General features: G+C 51.6%; 1 protein-coding gene across 1 annotated transcript in view; it reads right to left on the bottom strand.

The window, feature by feature from the left end:
* Arap1 (ArfGAP with RhoGAP domain, ankyrin repeat and PH domain 1) overlaps positions 1–25,035 on the bottom strand; it is a 60,955-nt gene extending 35,920 nt beyond the window's left edge. The window contains exons 1-3 of the mRNA XM_038321429.1: positions 23,759–25,035; positions 6,366–6,430; positions 62–605 (exon numbers count right to left, since the gene is read on the bottom strand). Coding sequence (XP_038177357.1) covers positions 62–570 — 509 coding nt within the window. The 5' untranslated portion in view covers positions 571–605; positions 6,366–6,430; positions 23,759–25,035. The remainder of the gene's footprint in view (positions 1–61; positions 606–6,365; positions 6,431–23,758) is intronic.
* Positions 25,036–25,441: the final 406 nt, after the last annotated feature.

The raw sequence follows: 25,441 nt of genomic DNA, 5'->3' as shown, positions 1-25,441 counted from the left end.
TCCAGCCCTGGTTCCTTCTACACCCCATGACCTTCCACCCACCAGCAGTGATGGCACTCACCTGGCCTGTGGGTAGGGGGGTCCGGTACGAGGAGGTACGGGAGGAACACTTAGTTCTGCCGAGTGCCGCTTGGCAGGCAGTGGGGGCAGCGCAGGGTCAGGGGGAGCTGTGGATGGCGGAGCGAAGCAGGCAGGTGGGAGGCAGCTCCTTCGGGGTGGAATAGGTGGAGCAGCAGGTAGCCCCTCATCTTCTACAGCTGTGGGCGGCGGTTCGGGTGGAGTGATGGGCACGGGTGGTGAACGAAAGATGTGTCGCTTCATGGGCACAGGCCGTGGGGCAGGGCGAGGCACAGGGGCCGGCGGTGCACGGGCACGGAGCAGACCAGCCAGGATACGGCGGCGGTGGCCAGGAAGGTGCATGCCCATGTCCAACAGGCTGGCGTCACTGAGGCCTTGGCATTCGGTGGCCCACAGCAGTCCATGCTTCTCAAAGAGTGCCGTGTACTGCTCCAGGTGCAGAGCCCGAAGCCACTCGGCGACCGACAGAGAGGCGTCGCTGCTCTCTGCCATGGCTGCCAGCAGCAGAGGCCCAGCCAGGCTCAGACCTGAAATAAGAGGTCACAGGTGAGCACAGTCACCCAGGAGCCAGCAGTGTTCCTCTATGAGCCTTCATGCTGTGCCAGTCCTGATTCTGAATGTCATAATCTCAAATACGGAATTCCAAAAGACCCAAATCTAAAGCCCTATATCCCAGAAACTGCAATCCTCCTTGAATGCTGAAATCCGAAATCCCTAGACCCCACTCATGTCATGAACTCAAATTTTGTTCTTATGTTGCTGGTGGCTTTGGTGTTTTGGGACAGGGTTTCGCTATGTGCCTCATCTACCTGAATGAGCCTAAGCTCGCTAAGTAGTCCAGGTTAGCCTGGAACTTAAATCAATCCTCCTGTCTCAGCTTTCTGAGCACTGGGATTATAGATAAGCACCACCATATCCAAGCTGAGTTCTATTCTGGCCCATCCACCCCGTGCCCATATATCACACAAAGCTGAGCATTGACAAGCCTGACTGAATAGCCTGGTTCTCCACCTCTGAGGGTCCCCGTGCCCCTGGCTTCTAGCTCAAGGTTTCTTGGCATATCATGTCCTCTACACCCGTAACCTACAGGTTCAGCTGCTGCTGAAAATGACACATTGAGACTGGGCAAAATATTCCACCCCACTCATCTCTGAAAGACTACAGGTGTCTCTCTACAAAGAGAGACACCTATCCCCAGGGGTGGGCCAGGTCTGGAGGCTCAGTGAGTGTGTAGGGTGAAATGGCCCCACTGTGGGCCTCTCAGCATACTCCATGTCCTGTCCATGTCCCTTAAAAAAACCTCCTGGAAGCTGGGCGGTGGTGGCGCACACCTTTAATCCCAGCACTTGGGAGGCAGAGGCAGGCGGATCTCTGAGTTCGCAGCCAGCCTGGTCTACAAGAGCTAGCTCCAGGACAGGCTCTAGAAACTACAGGGAAACCCTGTCTCGAAAAACCAAAAAAAAAAAAAAAAAACCTCTTGGGTTCTTGGGGGCTAAAAGCCCAAATCACACAGCCTCTGCATCCTGGCCATCTGTGCAATAGCCTTCCCTGCCATCGAGCAGAGAGAGGGAGAGGCAGAAGGAGGGAGGGAGAAACAGTCATCTGTTCATGTACGACTCGGTCATCAACAGCCTAACACCAGACAAAGGGAACCCATGTACACACCAAGAGTCCAAGGAAGAGAGACAGAGCGACTAAGAGATGCAAGGGGCGCAGCCACCTGGTCACCTCACAGCATGGATGAGGTGACAGTAATGTCCAGCACTGAGCCCACTTAACAGACTGATAATTCCTTAAACAAACCTCATATAATCACAAAATAATAGAAAGTTCTAATTACAGGGCTGGAGACATGGCTCAGAGGTTACCAGCAGCCCTGAAGGAGGGCGTACAACCACCTGTTACTCTAGTTCCAGGGAATCTCATGTCCTTGTGTGGCTTCTGAAGGCGCTTGTATACATGTGGGGCACATACTAGCAAACAGAATGCACACACATAGACATAACTCAAAATAAAGCCTTGAAAACAATTTCTACTACAGTCAGGGACAAGACAGAGATGTCCACTTAACGTGTTTGTTATCACGTTGCTGCGAGAGTTCTAGGCATCACAGACAAGCAAGAGGTTGACCCCAGCACCTGGAAGACAGAGGCAGGTGAATCTTAGAGTTCGAGGCCAGCTGGGTCTACAGAGTTCTAGGTCATCCAGGGCTACAAAGAGAAACCCTGTCTTGAAAGGAAGGAAGGAAGGAAGGAAGGAAGGAAGGAAGGAAGGAAGGAAGGAAGGAAGGAAGGAAGGAAGGGAGAGAGAGAAATTTTTAAAAAATCAAGACAGATAAACTATCCATAGTTGCCAATATGAATTTTGAAATGGGAGCCCAAGCAGCTTAACTGAGTCACTGTGATTAACACTAATAGAAGAATTCAGTTCAAAGTTAATACAACAAAAACCAATAGTTCTGTGCAGTAATCAGATGGGAACCAGGATGAAAATACTCACAATAGTCTCACAGAACAGAAAAAAACCAAGAAATGAACATGAGAAATATGCACACCTCGGAGTGGTGACGAAGCTTGGGTCCAGAGGCTGGGCTGATCCCCAGTGAGAGGAAGATGACAGCGAGGGACAGAAGGGCACGGTAAGGGTTGAAAATTTTCTCACACAAGAGAAGAAGGTAGGCAGGGAGGTAGAAAACCTACATGAATAAAAGTCTGAGGTGTTACTGAGGGATTTTTAAAAGGCCAAGATGTGGGGCTGGAGAAGTTGTTTGGTGGTTAAGAGTACTGGCTGCTATTCCAAAGGACCCAGGTTTGATTCCCAGCACCCACATGGTGGCTCACAGTGGTCTATAACTCCAGTCCCTGGAGATCCTATGTCTTTTTCTGGCCTCTTCAAACACACACAGGCACACATTCATTGCACAGACAAACATGCAAACAAAACACCCACACACGAATAAAATGGCCTGTACAAATAGGAAGACATAACTTCTGAACAGGTTACCACACAAAAGGATTAATTAATCACAAAAGGATTACTTCTCAAACTCACATGACCTTGAACTTCAGATTGTTTTCCCCCAGCTCCCAGTTATAGGCCTGCACCATCACACCCCACTATGCAGCACTGAGTATTTTATTTATTTATTTATTTATTTATTTATTTATTTATTTATTATATATACACTTTCCAGGATACAGTGCCAGATCTCATTACAGATGGTTGTGAGCCACCATGTGGTTGCTGGGAATTGAACTCCGGACCTCTGGAAGAGCAGCCAGTGCTCTTAACCTCTGAGCCATCTCTCCAGCCCCCAGCATTAAGTATTGAACCTAGTGTTTTACGCATGAATTAAGCACTCTATGTACTCAGCCACATCCCCAGTCACTCCCTACAACTTTTCCAGTCTGTCTTTGTTGTTAAATGTCATGTGACAGTACATAGAAACTAAGGAACACCACATGGCAGAACCCATTATGAACAAAGTGGGAGATACGACCCCACCCAGGAGGTGTGTCCTACCCCATACTTCTAAAAGCTGAGACACCTGAATATAGGGCATTAGCTGTGCCCCAGCACTCAGGAGCAGCATTCCTTCATTCAAAACCATCCTGGGCTACTTGAAATTAAGTGTATTATGAGAGAGAGAGAGAGAGAGAGAGAGAGAGAGAGAGAGAGAGAGAGAGAGAGAGAGAGAGCGAGCAAGCACAAGTGGGCAAGTGAATACACAAATGTGAGCACATTTTTTAGTTTTTTTGTAAACCTGACACAAGCTAGAGCCACTAGGAAAAGGGATTCAGTTGAGGAACTGCCTCCATCAGATTGGTCTGTAGGACATTTTCTTGATTAATGGTTGATGTGAGCCAGCCCAGGCCACCATGAGCCATGCCACTCCAGAGCAAGTGGTGCTGGGTTCTACTAGAAAGCAGGCTGAACAAGCCATGAGAAGCCAGCCAGTAATCGGCTCTCCTCCAAGGCCTCTGCATCAGTTCCTGCCTCCAGGTTGCTGCCTTGAGTTCCTGCCCTGACTTCCCATTGTGATGTAAGCTGTGAGATAAAACAGCCCCTTGCTTCCCCAAGTTGTTCTTGGTCATGGTGGTTATTACAGCAACAGACACCAAACTAAGAGAGAGAATTATGGGGTTGGTGGGGAATAATCTGAACAGAGAAGTCCAGAGGAAGGAAGGAAAACACACACAGCTTTTAAACACAGGACAAGGAACTCAATAGAATACAAAAGTCAAACAGTGCCTTCCATCCATCACACTGCCAATACGAACAACCTGAAAGTCATACCGTGTCATGGAGTATGGGACAATGTCACAGTCACTAGGAGAGTCCCTCTGCTGCTGCCCTTTGACCTAGCCACACTGGGTCAAACACAAATACAGGCATTTACCCTGCAGTGTTACTGGCACCCATCCAAAGCAGCATCTATAAATGGTTATCAGCTACCAAACCGTAAAATACAGAAAATGGAAAGAACCAAAATGTCCGTCAGCTGGGAAATGGATGACTCAATTATGGGGGTAGTCATGCGATAGAATACATAGTAGTTACGGAAAGGAGGAAGATCCTTCTACACTGGCATGAATGACCTTGTTACATGAGCAGGAAAATGTCCAGAACAAGATTATAACATCCTGCCTTCTACAAACAAGAAAAACCAACAACAGTAACGGCAAGTTAAATGCCGGGATGAGTGTGTTGACTTGGCTAAATGCTTAGATGCATCTCCAGAGAGACAGGAGACAAGGCCACACCAGAGAACACCTCAAATGAAGGAAGTTAAGGGCTGAGGAGGCATGAGGAAACAGGGCCAGCTCATAGGGCTTGTGTCATTTGGATGATCTTTTGGGGAATAAGAAAACAAGAATGTCTCCGGGCGGTGGTGGTGCACGCCTTTTAATCCCAGCACTCAGGAGGCAGAGGCAGGCAGATCTCTGTGAGTTCGAGGCCAGCCTGGTCTACAAGAGCTACTCCAAAGCTACAGTGAAACCCTGTCTTGAAAAACCTAAAAAGAAAGAAAGAAAGAAAGAAAGAAAGAAAGAAAGAAAGAAAGAAAGAAAGAAAACAGTAATGTCATTTTTGAAAAATTCACAAAACATATAGCCTTGCACATATATTGCTCAGGCCCCTCTCTGAATCCTAGAATGGCCTTGAACACAAAACTTTAGCTTCCCTGGAAAACTAGCTTGGTGAGGATGAAGAAGATTCACCTTATGTATTCTGTCACCTAATGTTTTTTTTTTTCTTTTTTTTCTTTTCGAGGCAGGGTTTCCCTGTAGTTTCTAGAGCCTGTCCTGGAACTAGCTCTTGTAGACCAGGCTGGCCTCGAACTCAGAGATCTGCCTGCCTCTGCCTCTGCCCTAACCACCTAATGTTTTATGTGAGTTTTAGAAGACCAGTCATTCAACAGAGAGACATTTAGAGTTCTTGGGTACAATGGCCCTCAATCATATAACAGTATAAAGAAGTAAAGTCTTCCAGGGTTGAACTGAAAGCAATTTCCAAACTGAAAATAGACTAGGCTCTACAGTTTATATAAACTGATGTTAAAGATGTATATTCAACAGCTGGGGTGTAGCACAAGGACGGGCGGTGGTGGTGCATGCCTTTAATTCCAGCACTCAGGAGGTAGAGACAGGCGAATCTCTGAGTTTGAGGCCAGCCTGGTCTACAGAGCAGTTCCAGGACAGCCAGGGCTACACAGAGAAACCCTGTCTTGAAAAACAAACAAACAAGCAAAATATGTTCAGTCATAAAGGCAAGGTGCAGAGCAATATTATATAAACATCTGGGCTAAGAAACATGAACACACATCTGAGTAGATAAACAAGAAGCTACATTAGGGGATAAATGGCATCTGGAGAGACAGGATCCTTCTAGATCCTTCTTTTGTGTCACAAACCCCACAAAACGAATTCTATTTCAAGAGAATGTGGGGCACAGAGTATAAAGATGCTGAGTTCAATCACTAGGGTGGAAGGCAAGACAGACTCTTGCAAGGTGTCCTCTGACCACCATACACATGCTGGGGGCACCAGAATGTGTAGGAATGGGAAAGAGACCAAAACTCAACAAGCAAGGAGGAAATACCAATCACTTGGCACCCAGAAAACCAGCCTGGGGCCCGGGCCTCTCCTCTCAGAGCCTCTCATGGAGGCGTTTCCAAGTTCTCGGGTTTCATCTTCTGCCCACAATCCCAGCTCCCCAAAACAGAATATAAAACCCCAGGTCTCAGGCTCCGTGAAACTCCCACCTCAGGATCCCAGCTCCCCACTTACCTGCCACCAAGTACACCCGGGGCCTCCAGAGAGGTTGTTCCTATTCCCAAGGGCTCCTCATGGTGCTGCATGGAGAGAGGTGTGGAGAAAATCCATGAGGCAAGTGATGGTAGGGGGAGGACGACAGGGAAAGGCAGAGGAATAGAAGGGAGGAGCAAACAACAGAGACAGGAGGGGTGAAGAGAGACGGAGCAGGCAGAGGGGAGGCTCCAGGGCATCAGGACACTGGTCATGGAGTCAGACCCAGAAGAAGGTGAAGGAGGTTCAGGAGGGAGGACTCCTACAGGGAGACTGCACCAGGGAGAGAGATAAGCAGGTAGGATGCGCTCCTTGGACGAGATGCTTTCCTGACAGGAGAGCTGGGGACATAGGAACACGAGACTCTCTCCACTAATCTGAGGACCACGGAACAGGCTGAGACAGAGGTAAGGCACAGCTGGGGCACAGACATGAGACTAGAAAGACGAGGACAATGAGCCCATAGGGGATTCCCAAGGGAAGAGAGACCAGGCTAGCCTCCGAAGGCCCAGGCTCTATGAGGGTGGTTGTGAACACAATGGAATGTACAGACCCCTCGCTGGGGCCCAGAGCAAAGTCAGGGTAGGGTCTTAGTAACTGCTGGGGTCCTCACAATGGCTTTGGGAGCACTCGGGACCATTTATGTATGGCCACTGCTTAGAACAGAGTTAAAGCAGGGACACGGAGCCAGGGGTGGGGGTGCCCATCTGAATTCCAGTACTTGGTAGGCTTAGGCAAGAGAACTGCCGTGAATAGAGGGCCACCTTAGACAACAAAGCAAGTATCAGGCTAGCCTGGGCTATGGAGCTGACCCTGTCTCAAAAATCAAAGTAACACCTTCCACAAAATCTAAACAAGCAAAAAACAGGGCACTTTATGGGAATGTGGTTTCTGTGGGTGTTTCTGCAAGCACACGGTCTGTGAGGGTGCTGGTGCCACAGCGTGCTGTGTGTGGAGGTCAGGGGTCATCCTCCTGCACTGTGCCCCGCCCCCAAGCGTACAGCACCACACCCAGCTTGCTAGGTGAGCAGGAATGGAACCCAGGTCCTCAGGCTTCCGCGGCGCTTTACAGACAGCTGTCTCCCTGGGGACGGGATTTTAAAGTGAACATTTTTAAGACAAAATATTAAAGATTTTATGTGTATAGGTATTTCACACGCATGTATGCAGTGCCGAAGGAGGGAAGAGGAGATCTCCTGAGACTGGAGTCATAGACACTTGTGAGTCTATATGTGGGTGCCTGGATTCAGATCCTCTGGAAGAACAGCCAGTGCTCTTAACTGCGAGCCACCCCTCCAGCCTCTAAACAACTGTTCATTAACTGGAACTCTGGGGGAAGTGTTGGCTTGAATGGCTGTGCAGGATGGTGGTGGCACACATCTATAATCCCAGCACTCAGGAGGCAGAGGTCAGCTTGACCTACAGAGTGAGTTCCAGGACAGCAAGGACTACACATGCCTAGTGTCTCTTCACTTTAATTCATTTATTCTTTCCATGACCTGTAAGGCACAAATAACCCCCTAATAACTCTCCAGAGATTTTTAAGGAAAAAAGACTAATGAAGGAGCAGTCTCAACAGGTCGCAAATCCAGGCCCACCCTGTCCAGTACAGCAGCTGGCACAGCCACACATGGCTTTGAACAACTGAAACGTGGCTCCTAAACGAGGAGCGCTGAATTCTGACATAAATTCTGAAGAAAGTGAAAAAAATATATAAAATACCTCGCTGTCTTTTTACTGATTGCATGATGAATAATAATATTGGGGATATTTAGGTTTAAAATGCCACTAAAGCAACGTGAAGCCAGGAATGGTAGCACACACCTAGAATCCTAGCACATGGTATGTAGAGGCAGGAGGATTAAGAATTCACTGACTTTGGGTCCACAGTGAGTTTGAAGTCAGCCTGGGCTACAGAACAACCTGACTGTGGTGATGACGATGATGATGATATTTAAAAATTTAAAAACGGGCAAGACAAATGACTCAGCTGTTAGAGCACCTGCTGCCCTTGCAGAAGACCTGGGTGCAGTTTTCAGCACCCAAACAGGGTTCACAATACCTGCCAGCTCCGGTTTCAGGGAACTCAGTGCCCTCTTCTGGTCTCCTCTGGTACCAGGCACACAAGTAATGCATGCATATACATGTCGGCAAATGTTAAAATCCACTGCTCATAAATCAAACCCAGGGCCTTGCACATGCCACTGAGGCTCCTGAATGCTGGGATGACGAAAGTGTGCCAATATGCCTACTCTTGCACTCATGCATGTGTGTGACGTGTGAGCATGTGCACACACATGCCATGATGCATGTGCTGAGCTCAGAGATCAGCCCTGGGCGTGTGTCCTTACATCTCCTTGTTCCCCACTGTGGACCAGGCTAGCAGCTTAGACTGCTTCTGCCACTCTCCACAAACTTCTGGAGAATCTCCTGTCTCTCCCTCCCACCTCTGGTGGAGCAGGGCAGCATACACACATGCACTACTCCATCCAGACTTGTTTGCTGTGTTTGTGCGCACACGCACACCTTAGCATGTGCACGTACATACTCAGAGAACAACTTCCAAGAGTCTGTTCTCTCCTTCCACTGTGTGCAACCTGAATTCAGGCCGTCAGATGGGGGCAGAGCAGGAACCAACCCGCGTGGCCAGCTTTTTACCTGGGTTCTGCAGATCTTGATTCAAGTTATTGGCCTTGTACAGCAACCATTTTAACCATGGAACCATATTCCCAACCAATTCTTGCACTGTCTATTGGGCAAAGCAACTCCCCACTCTTGGCTGTGCTCCCCACTCTCGGCTGTGCTCCCCACTCTCAGTTGTGCTTACCATTCTCGGCCATGCTCCCCATTCTCAGTTGTGCTCCCCACTCTCGGCCGTGCTCCCCACTCTCGGCCGTGCTCCCCATTCTCAGTTGTGCTCCCCACTCTCGGCCGTGCTCCCCACTCTCGGCCGTGCTCCCCACTCTCGGCCGTGCTCCCCATTCTCAGTTGTGCTCCCCACTCTCGGCCGTGCTCCCCACTCTCGGCCATGCTCCCTACTCTTAGCCATGCTCTCCACTCTTGGCCAGGCTCTCCACCCTTCTCTTAGCCATGCTGCCAAAGCAAAGGTCTGGTATAAAGGAGTACCTGTCGAGGTCAGCTGACTGAGGAATGGTAATGGTCCTAACTCATTGCTGGGTAGGCTAAGGCTGGGAAACAGGAACCCACTGCTCTCCCTGAGATGAGTCTGGCCTCTCTCAAGTTCCTATTCCAGCACTAAAGGGCACTGGTCAAGGTCAGAGACCTGGGGACTGGGTGCTGACAAGCCTTGGGGACAGTGCTACTCGAGAAGCTGGAAGCACAACCCAGAAGCCTCCAGGATACTGCCACCTAGGAACCACAGCCTGGGGCCCTCACCAGGCAAGGTCAGAGTAGCTTCCCAGAGGTGGCTGTCAATGACAGAAGTCTGAGTTAATCGCTAGTAACACCATCCTTTTTTTTTTTTTTTTTTTTTTACTGAAAATCATGGTATTTTATGTTTTGTTCATCACGGATTTTTGACATGGGTTTTCACTCTTGTTTTGTTTTTGTTTTTTGTTTTTTTTGAGACAGGGTTTCTTGGCTTAACTGTTCTGAAATTCGCTTTGTAGACCAGGATGGGTTCAAACTCACAGAGATCTGCCTGTCTCTGCGTCCCAAGTGCTGGGATTAAAGCCCTGCGCCATCACCGCCTGATTGGGTTTTCACACGCCTCTACGGTAGAGCGATTTAGCGCCCAGCCCTCCCTGCTCTGCAGTCACTCTCTGGGGACCAGTGACCCTGATGAGGGGATGCATCACTGCATAACAGTAGTGCAGCCACAGGTGAGGGTCCACACCACCCCTCCACCCAGGTTTGCACAGCCTCCCCCATCCCATTTCTGCTCTTCCTTTCAGTATGGCTTACTAGACCTGCCACCTGCCACAGTTACTGGGGCTCTCTGTGCCCTGGGGGCTCCTCAAGCCTGCCATTTGCTGCAATTGGGCCCTGCCACTATGGATGAAGAAACAGACACCACAGAGAGGAAGTGACTTGCCCAAATGCTCAGTGACATACCTCAAGCTCCAGTCCCATCCACAACTCCTGTGTCATTTCCTACATCAGCCCAAGCCTGAAATAGGGGGGCCCCAAAGTAGTCAGCTGACAACAAGTAAATCAACCACCCTGACCCCTCTCCAGACCACCTCCTCCAGTAAGTCCTCCAAAACTGCCCCTTGGCCACTATGCTTCCGTCTGCTCTCCTTGATTGCTCTGTGAGGGTCCGCCTGAATCTCGCCTCTTTTGGGCTTCTGTGATGGCCCAAACCCACCATCCATAGTAGAGCTCAGGAAATTTAGTTCCATTTCAGAAGAAAGAATCGTCTGAAATCTTTGATCCTTGCCAGCCAGTCCTTCCTCAGATCTGGCTTGACTCCTTCTTGCTGGAGCCAAAGCTTTCACCCTTTTAGTGACCTTATCAGCTCAATCCCAGTGAGTTTGAACTCACTGTCCATTCCTGACCCGGCTCAACATCTCAAGCTTGGTGTGCCTACCCACTATTGACTAGTGACACCAACTTCAACCCAGCAAGGCAGCCCAGTAAGGCAGCCCAGTAAGACAGCCCTATAAGACAGCCCTGTAAGGCACCAGTAAGACACCAGCAAGGCAGCCCAGTAAGACAGTCCAGTAAGACAGCCCTGTAAGACAGCCCAGTAAGACACCAGCAAGGCAGCCCAGTAAGGCAGCCCAGTAAGACAGCCCAGTAAGACAGCCCTGTAAGACAGCCCAGTAAGACACCAGCAAGGCAGCCCAGTAAGACAGTCCAGTAAGACAGCCCTGTAAGGCACCAGTAAGGCAGCCCAGTAAGACAGCCCTGTAAGGCAGCCCAGTAAGACAGCCCTGTAAGACAGTCCTGTAAGGCACCAGTAAGGCAGCCCAGTAAGACAGCCCAGTAAGGCACCAGTAAGGCAGCCCAGTAAGACAGCCCAGTAAGGCACCAGTAAGGCAGCCCAGTAAGACAGTCCTGTAAGGCAGCCGACAACCTTGACTTCCCTTCCTCTGCCAAGAGTCACTGTCAGCACAGCCCCTCCCAGATTCCCATCTCTGTCCGCTTAGCTCCCCATGTCACATGAGTAAGGAGGACACTTACCCAAGTCCCCTGCTGTAGCCCACATAGGCTCTGTGAAACAAGCAGGAAGGCTTCCAAAGCCCTCCTACCCTGCGCCTGGCCGGGTGGAGACGGAAGGACACTGTCCGGACAACCGGGCGAAGGGAACTAAATGTGCAAGGCCCAGGGATCACACAGAAAAGGCCCAAGTACACTGGAGATGAGACAGTCTAGTGAGGAAGGAAGAGAGGCACCCCAGAGGTGCAAACCTGCTGGCCCCGTGGGTGTGCCCCTCTCTGGAGGCCTCCCCTTGTCTTCTTTGCATTCTGATTTGCAAGTGACTCAGGCAGTCAAGCAACCTTAAAGGTCCTGGCTCCTCCCACTCCGAGCTCTGGAGGCCGGTGACCAAGTTCCCTTATATAGGACTTATATAGGACTCTGCTCCAGGCTCAAGGTAAGACCAAGCCCTGGAGAGAAGCCAAAGGTAAGGCAGTCACAGGCCTATCTGCAGCACTAGCTCTCCTTCCCTCCCTCCCCTCTGCAGTCCCACCCTTGCCCCAAGACTCAGGTTCCCCGAACCATTCAGGTGAACAGGGACCCCCAATGTCCAGCCCTCAAGATGCCCTTCAGTTCTGTCTCCATAGGAACCACAGCCACACACTCACCTGGATCTACAAACCGCACCCCACAGCACCCCACAGTATGCCTGTGCCTGCCTCCTTAGCTCCCTAGGGCCTAACGCCTGCCCCTCACCCAGCAGCTACTGGGCAGAGCTGCCTTCTGCCTATAGGACCCACACTCATATCAACAACTCAAGTCCACACAACTGCCCCAGAACCCCACACAACTGCCCCAGAACCCCACACAACTGCCCCAGAACCCCACACAACTGCCCAACAGTTCTGCAAACTTCTCTTCTGTAAAACCCTGACATGCCCAACACCTACCCCACCCACGCCTGGGCCAGTAACCAGGTAATACCTATGGCACAGCCACCGTCCTAGGCACCAGCTGCTCGCCGGGGTGTCTGTAGGACTGTGAGCTTCCACTAGCAGGCAAGAAGCTTTGGAGATACTTCCTGTAGCTATGAGGAACTGGGTGGGGGCTGGGCTCCCAGTTCAGAGGGTGCAGAAGTAACCCGCAAACGTGCCAAGCTAACTCTCTCTGAGCCAAGGCAGCAAGGGCGGGGGGGGGGGGGGTGAAGGGAGGAACAGCAAAATGGACCCCTGAACCAAAAAGTTATTTCCTACCTCTCAGGCACTGCAGGCTATGGTGCGCAGGCCTCATGAGGGCCACTATGGCTTCCTGGGCTCCTCCCAGCTGTGTCTGCTCTGCTGACTCTCCAGGGCTCCAAGAACATTTTGTCAATCCATCTGGTCTGAGGCCTGTTTTCTGGGGATCTTGAGTGTGACTGTGTCTCCCAGGGGCTCCCAGCTTGGCCCCCATCCCCGCCTTGGATGCAAGGCAATTCTAATTGCAAGCCTAACCCCAGCCTTGCTCTGCCGCCTGCCCTAAACCCTGTGGATATCCCATCCTAGGCTACAGTTTGCCCTCTATGGAGTGAAGGTCTCTGTCCCTGCCAGAGCTGGGAACCTAGATGGCTGTGATGTGCCACCTCATGCACATATGGAACATAGGCCAGGCTTTCATCTTCTGCTCAATCCTCCACAGTTACGGCAGTCACTTCCTGTCCCCAGTCCTAAGGCCATGACTGGTCCTGACTGGACTTGGTGTTTGGGCCTGTGGCCGGGTTCTAGTACAGATGCACAATACCTCATATTCTTAGGTTCCTGGGCCACCAATGGGTCTGTCACCCCAACTCCAAGCATGTCCTCTGAGGAGTTTTGTCCCAGACACCTCTGCTACAAGGAACTCACTTCCACCCCACCACGGGCCTATACCTCAGGTACTCCACGCTCCAACACACACAGAACTCCCCAGCTCCCCGCTGCTCCCCTTAAACCCTAAACCAGGTGGGGCCCTTACACAAAGGGTGCCTCTTCCCCCAGGACCGCCGACGTGCTTGGTGGATGTAGGACAGGCTGGGAATTGGTCCTTTCCCTCCCGGCTTTCCCCATGCCCTCCCCCAGGAATCCTCGGACAGTACATGAAGGTTCTGGCGAAAGGCTCTACATTTTTACAACCTTCTTATAGCATCAAGCTAATGACAAGAGGGCAGCGGACAATCCCTGACCATAACTAACTGCATATACGTACATGTGTGTACTGCTGGGGTTTTAACCCAGGCACTTGCACACGCTAGGCAAATGCTCTACCACCGAGCTACTGAGCTACAGCCTCACCTTCCCATCACCATCTTGAAAGACTTTCTTCTATAAATCTCATGTCTGCATTATTAAAAGGTTTTAAAACTGTGTTACTGCTTCTACCATTAGAACGGGACTGGGGGTGAAGTCAGCGGTAGAGCACTTACTGCCTGGCACACTGGAGTCTTGGTTCGATTCCCTTTTAGCAGAAGGCAAGAGGGAGATGGCATGCTTCTTTTCTTTCCTGAGGCAGGTTTCATGTATCCTAGGCTGGCCTCAAATTCATTATGTGGCTTTGAACTTCAAATCCTGTCTCAATCCACCACCATGCCCAGTTTACAGAAAGCTGAAGACACCCAGGACGTCAAGCATGGTGGGCAAATATTCTAGCAAAGGAGCTACATCCCCAACTGTGATTTGTGTATTTTAAATCACTAGAACTGAATTTGTGACTGGGCACAGCGGTAAACTGAGTCAGGAGAACTAAGAGTCGGAGGCCAGCTTGAGCTAGCATCCAGTCTCAAAAACAAAGAAGGCTGAGGAGATGGCTCAGCAGGTAAAGCACTTATCACATAAGTGTCGCATGAGTTCGAATCCCCAGAACCCACATAAAGGTAAGTGTGGGCATGTGTCTGTAATCCCAGCACTGCTAGGCAAGATGGCTCAGACAACAGGCAAAGGAGCTTCTCCAGCGAAGCCTGCTGACGCAAGTTTCATTCCTAGAACTCTTGTGAAGGTGGAAGGAAAGAACCGCACGACCCTGAGGTGTCTGTAACTCCCCCATGGATCATCACACACACACACACACACACACACACACACACACACACACACACACACATCATAATAAATAAATAAAATTTAAAGTAAAAAACAAAAGGTGAGAGTCATGGCAGCTTGTTCTCAGTACCAAATACAACGTAACCTCGTCCTTCACGATTTTAACTATAACACAGTCAGACTTGATTTTCTTTTCTTTTTTTAAAATATTTGTTCTTGTTATTTTGAGACAGATCTTCTTATAAGCAACTCTGGCTTGCCTGGAATTTGATATTTGCCAGATTGATCTCAAACCTGTAATTCCTCCTGAGTACTGGAATTACAGAAGTGAGCCACCACACCCTGCTAGCGGAACTGCCATATATGAACTTGCTACTATCCTGGGCCCTCTGGCCTAACGGAGATTCACATCCCCTCCTGCCCCATCTTGCACAGTGAGGTTGGGCCTGCTAAGTCTCCACAAGGAAGCACAGAGACCCATTAGCAAACCCATTAGCAGACTCTAGGGACCCTTGGTTTGTCCCCTAAGACATCATGTGACCCATCTCAGGCTCAAACCTCAAACCAGAGCCCCATGCCCAAGCCCCACCCTAGAAGGAGGTCACACAGGGGAGGTATAACTCACTTGCAAATGCAGAAAGCTGGAAGTTTTAGTTTTAGCTGTGTGACAAAGTGCTACAAAATGTTCCTCTCCGACCCCACATGGACCCCTAAATGGGCTCACTCCTATTCCTAGTCATTCCCTACGGGTAGGTTTCTCATTCATGCTCCCCTCAATATTTTCCCAGGCCTTTGAGCTTTTGCTACCTACTAGGTAAGGCCTCTATCAGAGCCATAGCCACAGCCCTTGGCTGGACCCTATCATGTCTCTGCCCCTGCCTCCCTCCCCCTCCACTGCTCCACTCCCACAGCATAGCCCAGAGCCCACTGGACCAACAGGATACCAGGCAGAGCTGGTCTCCTAACTGCCCCTTTTTCTGCTCCCCAGTCCCTGGGTTTCAGCCTTCCCCATTAGCACACACCCAAGGCTGCCCCCATGCTAACACTGGGCAGCTGAGCACTGGCCTAGCCCCTCCCCACCCGTTATAGCAGACCTTTCCTTGGGATTGGGGCTTCCTGCCCCTACAAGTGCAGGTACTGAGCAAGGTGTGGCCCAAGGTGCCACAGCACGATTCCAGGAAGATAGATCCTCCTGTGACTGCTGCACCCCCACCAGGGGACCGAGAGACTAAATGGGGTAGAAACAGGAAGCCACTGACCACAGGAGGGAGGACGGGCATAGAGATGACCACAAGATCACAGGCAGCAGGAGGGGACAGATCAGGGTCATCCACACTTACGTAGTAGGATCTACAACATGTACCCTGGAGGCTGACCACCAGCAACGACTGGTCAGGGAGGGGAGAGCTGGGCAACACAAGCACCCGCCCATGAGGAGGGACTCTGGCTCTCTGTACCCAGAACTGGTGACCCCAGGAAATAGAGACCCAGACCTGCCGTTTTCTTAGAAGTTCTCCTGGAACAGAGAGGCTCCCGAAAGTGAAAGCTGACATACTGGAGAAGATCAGAGGGTTAGGTGGTGGGCAGGGCTGGTGAGGGTGGGAGGTGGGGTGAAGTCCTATCCTTCCTACCCTACATCAGTCTTCCTTCACAGAGCATCCAAAACTGGAGTGCACACTGTCCAACAAGCAACCCCCCACCACGCTGCATGTCCTACCCACAACCCTCGCCCCCTAGAAAGCAGGTAGTGTAACCCACTTTACAGATGAGTAAACTGAGCCTCAGGGAGGTGAATTAACTTACTCAAGGAGACACAAAAGTCAGAATCTGAGTCAAGGGCTTCCCAGGCCCCTCTGTCTACTCTTCATAATTTATTTGTTTTTATTTTATGGTGTTTTGCCTGCATGTATGTCTGTGTGAGGGTGTCAGCAGATCTTGGAGTTACAGACAGTTGTTAGCTACCATGTGGGTGGTAGGAATTGAACTTAGGTCCTTTGGAAGAGCAGTCAGTGCTCTTAAATACTGAGTCATCTCTCCAGGCCCTCTTCCCTGCTCTGATCTCCTCAGAACAGATAATGTATGTGAAAATGGACAGGCCAAAGGAGGACACAGGAAGGGCAGGAAGGAAAGAGAAAGAGAGTGTGTGCAGGCTGTGCAAGGCCTTGAAGGCACTCACCTGTAGCTGGGCAGTGGTGTACATGCAACGGCGTGGGATCTGAGTTCCAGGACAGCCAGGAAAACCCAAAAAATTAAAGTAAATAAAAAGACATTGATCTGTACTGTCCAGACAATGGTGAGTGACAGAGCCGGAGGGACAGAGTAATAGAGCACTCAGAGACAGAATGGGTCTGTCACATTTGATGTGTGCATGTGGAGGCCGGAGTTGCACCAAGTGTCTTCCTCAGTCACTGCCCCTCATTTTCTGAGAGAGGGTCTTTCTATCTACCCAGTGCCGGGGTACCAGCCTTTTACATGCTGGAGATCCCAACTTACCAGGTACTTGACCAATTGAGTCATCTCTCTGGCCCCGGGAATTCACAGCCACTCTGAGACTGCTTCCTTGTTTTCTGTACTATGCATTTTTTTTCCCTTTTTTTTTGGGGGGGGGGGAGCGGCAGTGGCAGGCAGAAAGAGGGGATTTTGGGTTTTTGTTTGTTTGGTCCCCCCCACAGTGTTTGGTCTTTAGCAATCACCTCCCTCAGCCTCAGAATGAAGACACAGCACACACAAACCCAGCGCTGGGACAGCGTGGGCAGGGCAGGATCTACAGATGGCTGGGCTAAGAACAGGAGCCACCTGGTGAGATGGCAGAGAGGAGAGCTGGGTAAGGCAGCTGTGAAGTCCACGTCTAGGAATTTCTCAGACATAAGGTTCTGGGGTCCCCTGGAGCCTCTGTAGCTGTCCCAACCTGTCTTCCCAAGTGGAGCTGCCCAGCCACTTCCTGCTGGGGAGCCCACACACAGGAGAGATGCTGGCTCACACCACTTTTGCTGCCCACAGCCTAACAGGTCCTAACAGTAGCCAACACCTGGCTCCCGAATATGAGCCCAGCACCCTCGTCACTTGCCTTGCCCCCACCCTCCACAGTCACCCACTGCGTAGGCGACTCAGACCCCAGCCCTCATTTCCTTTACTGCTGTTCCCTGACAGCCACGTTTCCTCCCAGACCTGGGTTTACACAGCTCTCTCTCACCCAACCCAGACAGGGCCAGGCTCCAATTCCCCTATGTCTCAAAGGTGGCCCCCAGTAAAAGCTCCTAGCTGGATGGGCATGGACCACAGGAACCCAGGTCACACAGAAGGACAGAGACCTTCCCACCACATTCTGCTGGTGCCTGCCAGAGTTCTACCTCCTGCACTAAGTTCCCAGCACTCCCCAGACCACGACCACCTGCTCCTAACACACCAGGCAGCACCTTTCCCAACTCTCCCGGGTTCCAGAAGAGACTCTGAGAGAACAACAGCCTATCCAGGGCCGCAGGGCAGGGCAGGAGCAGGACTCAGCAAGCCCACAGCCAGAGCTTTCTGACTCCCTTCAGGTGACATTAGAAATACTGGAGCAAAGCCCTGCAAGTGGGCTGAGCGGCACTGAGAAATAAGGGGGCGGGGCAGGGATTCTCAAACTACCTATGTAGCTGATGATGACCTTCAACTTCTTTCCGTATGCAGGGTGCATGCTTGTGTTTTGAGTGTAGGCACGCACGCCATGGCACATGTGTGGAGGTCAGAGGTCAACCTCGGATGCCGCTCTTCATCCCATCCATCTTGTTGGAGAAAGGGTCCCTGGCTGCTCTCTGCCAGCCCTCAAGCTTCTGGATTCTTCCGTCTTTGCCTCCCATCTTCCCGTGGGAGGACAGGAATTACAGGTGAATGTGTCACCGTCCAGGGTCCTGGTGATACAAAATCTGGTCCTCCCACTTACAAGACAAGTGTTTTACCCACTGATCCATCTCTTCATCCCAACCTTAAAATTGTGATTCTCCTGCCTCCACCTACCAAGGGCTGGAATTACAGAAATCTTACCATACTGGTTTTGCTGTCCTGGGAATTGAACCCAGAGTCTAGAGCATGCTGGACAAACACTCTACCAAATGAGTTACATCCCTAGTCCTAAATGAGGCTTTTATTTTCATTTTATTTTATGTTATCTGTGTTTTGCTTAAATGTATGTCTGTGTACCACTCAGAGACTAGAAAGAGAACAACAAATTCCCTGGAACTAGAATTACAGACAGTGGCAAAGCCACCTTGGAGGTACTGGGAATCGAACTTGGATCCTCTGGAAGAGCAACCAGAGCTTTAAATCATTGCACTATCTCTCCAGACCCAAAAATATGGGTTTTTCAGGCCACAAGTAGTACAGATAGGTAAATGTGTGTCCTGGTCCGGTCCCTGGATGTCCCTAGGCTCAATGGGTCATCTTTAGAGCAGAGGAAGAGGCGGTGGGGGGCGCAGCTCAGCTTCGCTCTGATGGGGAGGGAGACTATCAGCTGACACCCAGGCAACCCTTCACTAAGCAAGCAGGACCCTCCCAGCTCTGTCCTTCAGGGAGGGCTCCCCTTTCTTCCTGTCAGGACTGGCATCTTAGTTACAAAACTACAGGGCAGCCCACTGCAGGTCGCTAAAGTCAGGGGGCTGTGAGTCTAGTCGGGCTCACACATCATGGATATAGAGCAGGGCTCCACCTGCCTCAGCCCCTGGAACACTAAATGCTAAGCCCAATGACAGAGTGTACCCCAACTCCCACCAAGGAGCTTGCCAGCCAGAGGGTCTTCTGGGAAAGTCTATATACTATAAGGTACAGGTCTCCTTCTACAGGGGCAGGCCCCAACTGGTGTGGTAAAAACCCAAAGCCCACTGGCCAAGACCCAGCTTCCTGTACCCAAAGGCATGACACCATGCATGTCTCCTCAGTCTGACTCAGGCCTCTGGCCACCACCTGAGTCTGCTGAGCCACCCTTCATACTGTTTCCGATGTCCACAGAGCCACCTTGACCTGGCTCTACGATCCTTCTAGCCCCTAATTCGGGTTCCCCTCATCTGCACCCTGTGTTCATGGGGCTTCTCTTCCATGAGTGTAGTCAGTGGCCCCACCCCTGAAGAAGCCCCACCTCCAAAGCCCTCTATCACAGGCCTCCTAGGCTGCGTGCTATCACCAGGCCCTAGGGCTGGTACTGTGAATTTCAAGAACGGGAAGCAGCAGGCACGTGTGGTCACACAAGCCTGGAGGCCAGGAGGGAGTCAGAGCCACTGAATAACCCACAACATTCTGTATACCTCATTGTGGCCACAGTGTGGCAGAAGGTTTAGCGTCAATTCCAGGTGACCCACCCCAAACCCAAGCTTTGTAGTCCCCTGGTATCTCAGCTTTTGGGAACTTAAAAGTTGGGAACAACTGCATAGCAAACCGGCCCCTCAACTCTCTAAAGCTGTTAAGGACAGACTCACTCAGACTCTTACCAGGCAGCTAACATGGATGAGGGAGAGAGGGAAGAGATGGGAGAGGCCACCCTTTCAGCAGAGTCACCCTAAGACCTAGACCATTTCTATGTCTTCAGCTTAGGTCTAGAGCTGCCCGCTCATGAGATGGGGCGGGGCGGGGGGGGGGGGGCTGGGAAGAGAACGAAAGAAAAGAATGTCTGGATAGACCAATGCCGGGGGGAGGAGGGGGAGACCCTGGCACCAGGGGGCTAGAGAGCAAGAGCGGTTCAGCTTTCAACTGTCCTGATCTGGGGACTCATTCACATATTCGTATACTGCCAAAGGATGTGGGGCCAGGCAAGACTCCAGATGTGACAGCTCCTGCCATCTACCCTAAGGTGATGTCAGAGGGACGGCCCGGAGGGAGAGGAAGATTAGACACACAGAGAGAGGGTCCAAAATGGATCTCTATTCCCTGTACCTTCCCTGGCCCACTGAGGCCACACACCTGACCTCAGGTGGTCTCTAGACACTGAGAAACTCTCCCAGGTTTGCTCAGTCACTAACACTCTACATGGCAGAGATACCGGGGCACCTAAGAGGACTGGTTCCTAGTTTATCGACACAGACTCAAGCCCTGTGACAAGGTAGTGGGCAGCCTCTGCAGGAAGATCAGGGTTTCAGAGACCCTAGTAGGCCCCAGGCAGGGGAGAGAACACACACAGAGCCCTAGCCTGGACCTCTGCCCCAGTTCTGTCTCTTCAGGTGCTGACCATCTACAGACGTTGCCTTCTTTAGCAGCAGCATAGGGTAGGGAAAGTCAGGGGGACAGGCAGGAAATTAACTCTCCAGGAGGTGCCCTTCCTAGGACTGGGCCTCTGGGGTTGTGGGGGTAGCCAAGACAATGACACTAGGCCAGTAAGTGTAATAACTGCAGGCATGCCTGCTCAACACCAACGTCAGGGACCTGGCAGCCCTCCAATCTGCCAGTTATTGCAATGAGGAATCCAGGGTAGGGTTTGAATCTGCTGTCTGCAGAAATCTCCCTGTGCTCAAGGATCTCACTGTGAGCAGTGAGAATGCAGCGATCCCGCCATTCTAAGAAATGGATGGCCTAGAAAATCACCTTGCCTCTCGGCCTCACTCTGCACTCCTATAAAATGGGAATGGACAAGAAAGCAGCTTCTACTGCTGCTATGCCTATCTTAATAACCATTTGTTGCCCTGGATGAAGTATTAATGTTATTGAATTAGTCACTTAATTCCATATCCCTTCCCAGCTACTTTACCCTAGTGATCTAGAACACTTTTTGTTTGTTTTTTTCAAGACAAGGTTTCTCTATGTAGCCCTGGCTGTCCTGGAACTCACTACTTAGCCAAGACTGGCCTTGAGCTCAGAGATCTGCCTGCCTCTGCTTCCTGAGTGCTAGGATTAAAGGTGTGCACCACCACACCTGCCTCAGAAATCTTAATTATAGAACAGTTTTTCTTTCTGACTTATGACCCAAAGAAAGACAGGTATTTCATGAGAAAGCTGTAGATGAGGAGCCCTGAAGTGTGGCCCCATAGCATACCTGAATTGTCATCTAAGGGACATTTGTCTCCTGGGGTAGGGTCTGTCCTTCCCAGAGTCCCAGTTGGAATGTACAGGTCTAGGGGCTTGGCTGAGGAGGGGGGTTCGTTTGAGTCAGCTGTAAATCTGAGCTCTGAGGAGAATATATATATGCATGGAGAGGACTCTGGGACTTCCTGTCCTCACTGTCAGATACCTTCAGATACCTGGTGGTCATTCTTGGCAGAGACCCCTCATTCTGTCTCTGGGGGGGTCTGAGTCTGGCCTCATGGACTTGGAAAGAGCCGAGAGGAATTGGCAGCAGCCGTACCCCACATATACACTGCTCTGAGGACATCCTGTCAGTTCCTCGGAAATCTGAAGCAAGACAGACAGATGGGTCAGTTGTAGGAGCAAGAGGTACCAGCCTCAAACAGCCCAGTACCCAGTCCAGGCTTCCAAGAGTTAAAACCCAGAGCAAAAGGGGGAGGCAGGGTCAGTGCTGGACAGGCGGGCCTGGAGCCCAGGGCCTGCTTCCCTTCCCCCTCCTCTAGGAACAGAGGCCACTTGTTTGGGTATTGGCGGCTGGCTTTGAGCTTAGTCAAGGGAGAGTGGAGTGGGGAAGAAGCCCTAGAGAATGGGAGAGACTCCCTCCCTCCCTCAGGCAGAGGCCTAGGCCGGTATCCTTGCTATGTCAGTTCTCTGAGCCCCTTCCTCCAGGACTCTAGGCAGATTCACACTGGCCTGACTCTTGCTTTAGCAGTTGTCCTTGGAACAGGGAGCCAGGCTTGTCATCCCACCCCTAGGACGTGGAGAGGTGGCTCTGAAAAGGGTGGAGAGTGTCAAAGTCACACAGAACTTGGTGGCAGTACTAGAAGTCCAGACGCCAGATCCCTAGCTGGTCTTACAATGTAGTCATCTTCAAAGACATCTAAGGCAACCCTTCCTAAGTCTTGCCATACCCAGAATGGAAAACCAGGCCGGCAGGCTACATCTGAACCCTGAAATCTCAGAGAACATGGGATTTGGATGAGGAGCAAACTCGTAAGACAGACACACCTCTGTAAAAAGGCTGACCCCAAGGGATGGGGGCCTGAATGTCTAAATGAAACCTGAGAGCATTGGAAACACTTCCTTCCACCTCACAGACATCAGTAGCCTACCTGGGACATCTCACTTGTACCCTATTCCACTGGGGAGCAGGACCCGGGCCAGGGTCCAAATAAACTCCAACCCGGAGTCGCAAGGATTAGTTCTTAGCAAACCCTTCCCTTCCCTCCCGCCCCTCGCAGCCACACCCACCTCCTCGCCTTTCATCAAGAGGAATCCCTTCCTCGCCACAAGCTCTTGCTCTCACCCTGCAGTCAGTTTTTGCAAACAGTCACTTAACTACCAAAGCTCACTCCAGGCATCCTCTCCTCCCCAGGTCTGCACCTGTCCATACCTGTCTCTGGTTCTGCTGAGTTTCTTCCCCTAGCACGGCATTCGCTGCTCTCCAAGTATCAGGGTCCCTGGGACCCAGCAGCAGTCAAATCCTTACCTCCCAAGCTCAGTCTATGGGCATTAGGGAAGGTTCCCCAGGACACTGGATTTAGGGGAAACAGGACAGAAGCCTACTGTGCTGTGTCCTAATCACCCAGCAACCAAACCTACCCATGGAGATCTGAGACCAAACACCCATCCCGCCGACCCAGCTGCACGGCAACCCTGCTCTAAGCCCATCCACCCACTCCTAGCCTGACCCCATTCAACGATCACACCCCTGCTTTCCCTGCAACTGGGCCAGGTAGGCTCTAGAGAAACTGTGCCCCCATTAACTGGTGAAGAATCGAGGTACAGAGGACGGAAGTAGCCTGCCCAAGGTTACCAACGCCCCAGGTCCAGGGCTAAAGTCCTATAGCTTGGCGAGGCTGTAAGGCGTGTCCGCGGTCTACCCGGTGGGAGCCTTCAGTTCTCAGGTGGGAAAAACCAACGCCACCGGACGCGTCTGGCTCCGCAGCCTTCAGCCTGCAAGCCCGCAAGGAGAAGAGCTGCCGGCTGCAAGCCGTGTCAACCAGCTCGCCCTCCCTGTCCCTCTGGACCTGGCCGGACACATCCACCTCCGGAGGTGGCCCCATCTCACTCTATTCCCAGGCAGGAGAACGCACCAGATGACCCCGGGGAAAGTGCTCCGGGCCTCACCATTCCCTTCTGAAGAACGGGGGCAGTGCAAGCCACAGCTGACGACTGGGAGGCCCCAGCAACCTAACTGACCTGTTTTGAGCGAAGAGAACTCCACTCGGGGAACCTGGGGTCCCGGAACCGTCTGTCACACGAAGCCGCTGCCAACTCGCCGCAGCGCTCCGGGCGCACCCACCTCGCCTGGCGCTTCCGCCCGCCCCACGTGACACTCCGGGAACCGGAGGGCGGGGAAGGGGCAGGGAGCCTGCCGGTCCCGCCCCCAGCCTAGTCCAGATCCTCGGTCCGCTGGACCGACTTGCCAGCCGGGTTTGTGTCTTTCCCTTGCCCTTCTAGCTTGCTAAGGCATTGAGGCCCATGACTACCCCGCCCTTGCTGAGATTCCACCGGTCCTGATCCTTGAGTCTTGCCTGACACCCTTGTTCTGGTGAGTCTACCTCTGGGAGAGGAGACACACACATCACACCACCTCTAGGGGATAGGGAGCCATTGGAGGCGGACGACCATGGCTGGTGACCACCTTCCCTGGAGTCCTTCTGCACCTGCTGCTGTCCCCAGGGCCACATCTCCCTGCAGGGGATGCTGGCAAAGTCCCACCAGAGTCCGGCAGCTTCTCACCTCCTCCCCACCCAGGTGAACCGCCCAGACTTGACAAGTATTTCTGGGTCCTGACGCTAGCCAAACCAGAGGCCTTAACTAAGCTGGGCTTCCATTTTTCCAGAGATACAATGGCATATCTGGAAGGACACCTCTCAGCGGGGTGGGCCAAAGGGTTTGCCGGAAAGGAGGAAGGTGCCTTTAGCCAGAGAGCCTACTCCATGCTTGGCCCAGTGAGGGACACTTTAGTCTCAATTCTCACATTTGCTTACAGGTAAAAGCTATCACCCTAGGTTATTGGCTAGGAAATGAGAGTCTGCAATTTTTCAGGGTGTTCTCAAAGTTACAGACCACTGTGGCATGGCTAGAGCTGGAACTTTCCAGGTGATAGGGTCTCCTGTCTCGGCCTCTCTCTACAGAAACTGTTCCTCTGGGAAAAACTTGCCTCTGAGCTGACTGTTTTCCCCAGGGATTTCCAGGAGAGATTAACAGGGTCAGATTTGGGAAGTACTTCCTTCCAGACTTCAAGTTCTTGTGATGCCAAAGATACCAGAGACAAGCAGAGCCTAAGACCAACTCTGGGGCTCTGGACATCCCTTGGGCAGCAGATGAGCTACAGACAGCAGAGGCAGCCTAGGCCTCTCTCTAGAGTTCAGAATAGCAAGGGGTAACATTAGTGAGGTCAGAGGAGGGGACCCCACTGTCAAGAGCAGTCTAAGATCTTCAACACTAAGTGCCTCTATGTGCAGTGGAGATGCGTCCTCACCAGCACCCACTCTCCTCCTCCTCCTCTCCTCCAGGGCACAGTGTCCTACCTCAGTTCTGAGGCCTATAAGTCCCTCCTCTTCCTTCTGCTATGACAAGAGCCAGAGAGTGTGCCAGACCAATAGTCCATAGCTAGAATGGACCAGAGGTCTGTCACACAGTAAAAACTTGACCTATGAACTCTGGCCAGACCAGCTCTTCACAGAGCCCTGGGAAACAAGTCAACCACCTTTGTGATCAGCAAAGTCAGTGTGCAAATGGACAGGGAGAAAGGAAACAAACCCCATCCTGCAGTTACACAAGCAGAAACACGATGCCTGCGGGTGCAAAGGTCCAGTGAGCAATAATAGTATTAAGGAAAATTACTGTAGGGCGTCTGCTGGGCAGATGAGAAGC

The sequence above is a fragment of the Arvicola amphibius genome, chromosome 1, assembly GCF_903992535.2.
Source record: "Arvicola amphibius chromosome 1, mArvAmp1.2, whole genome shotgun sequence".
In the NCBI taxonomy this organism is placed as follows: domain Eukaryota; kingdom Metazoa; phylum Chordata; class Mammalia; order Rodentia; family Cricetidae; genus Arvicola; species Arvicola amphibius.
This window is presented reverse-complemented; position numbering and strand designations above follow the sequence as displayed.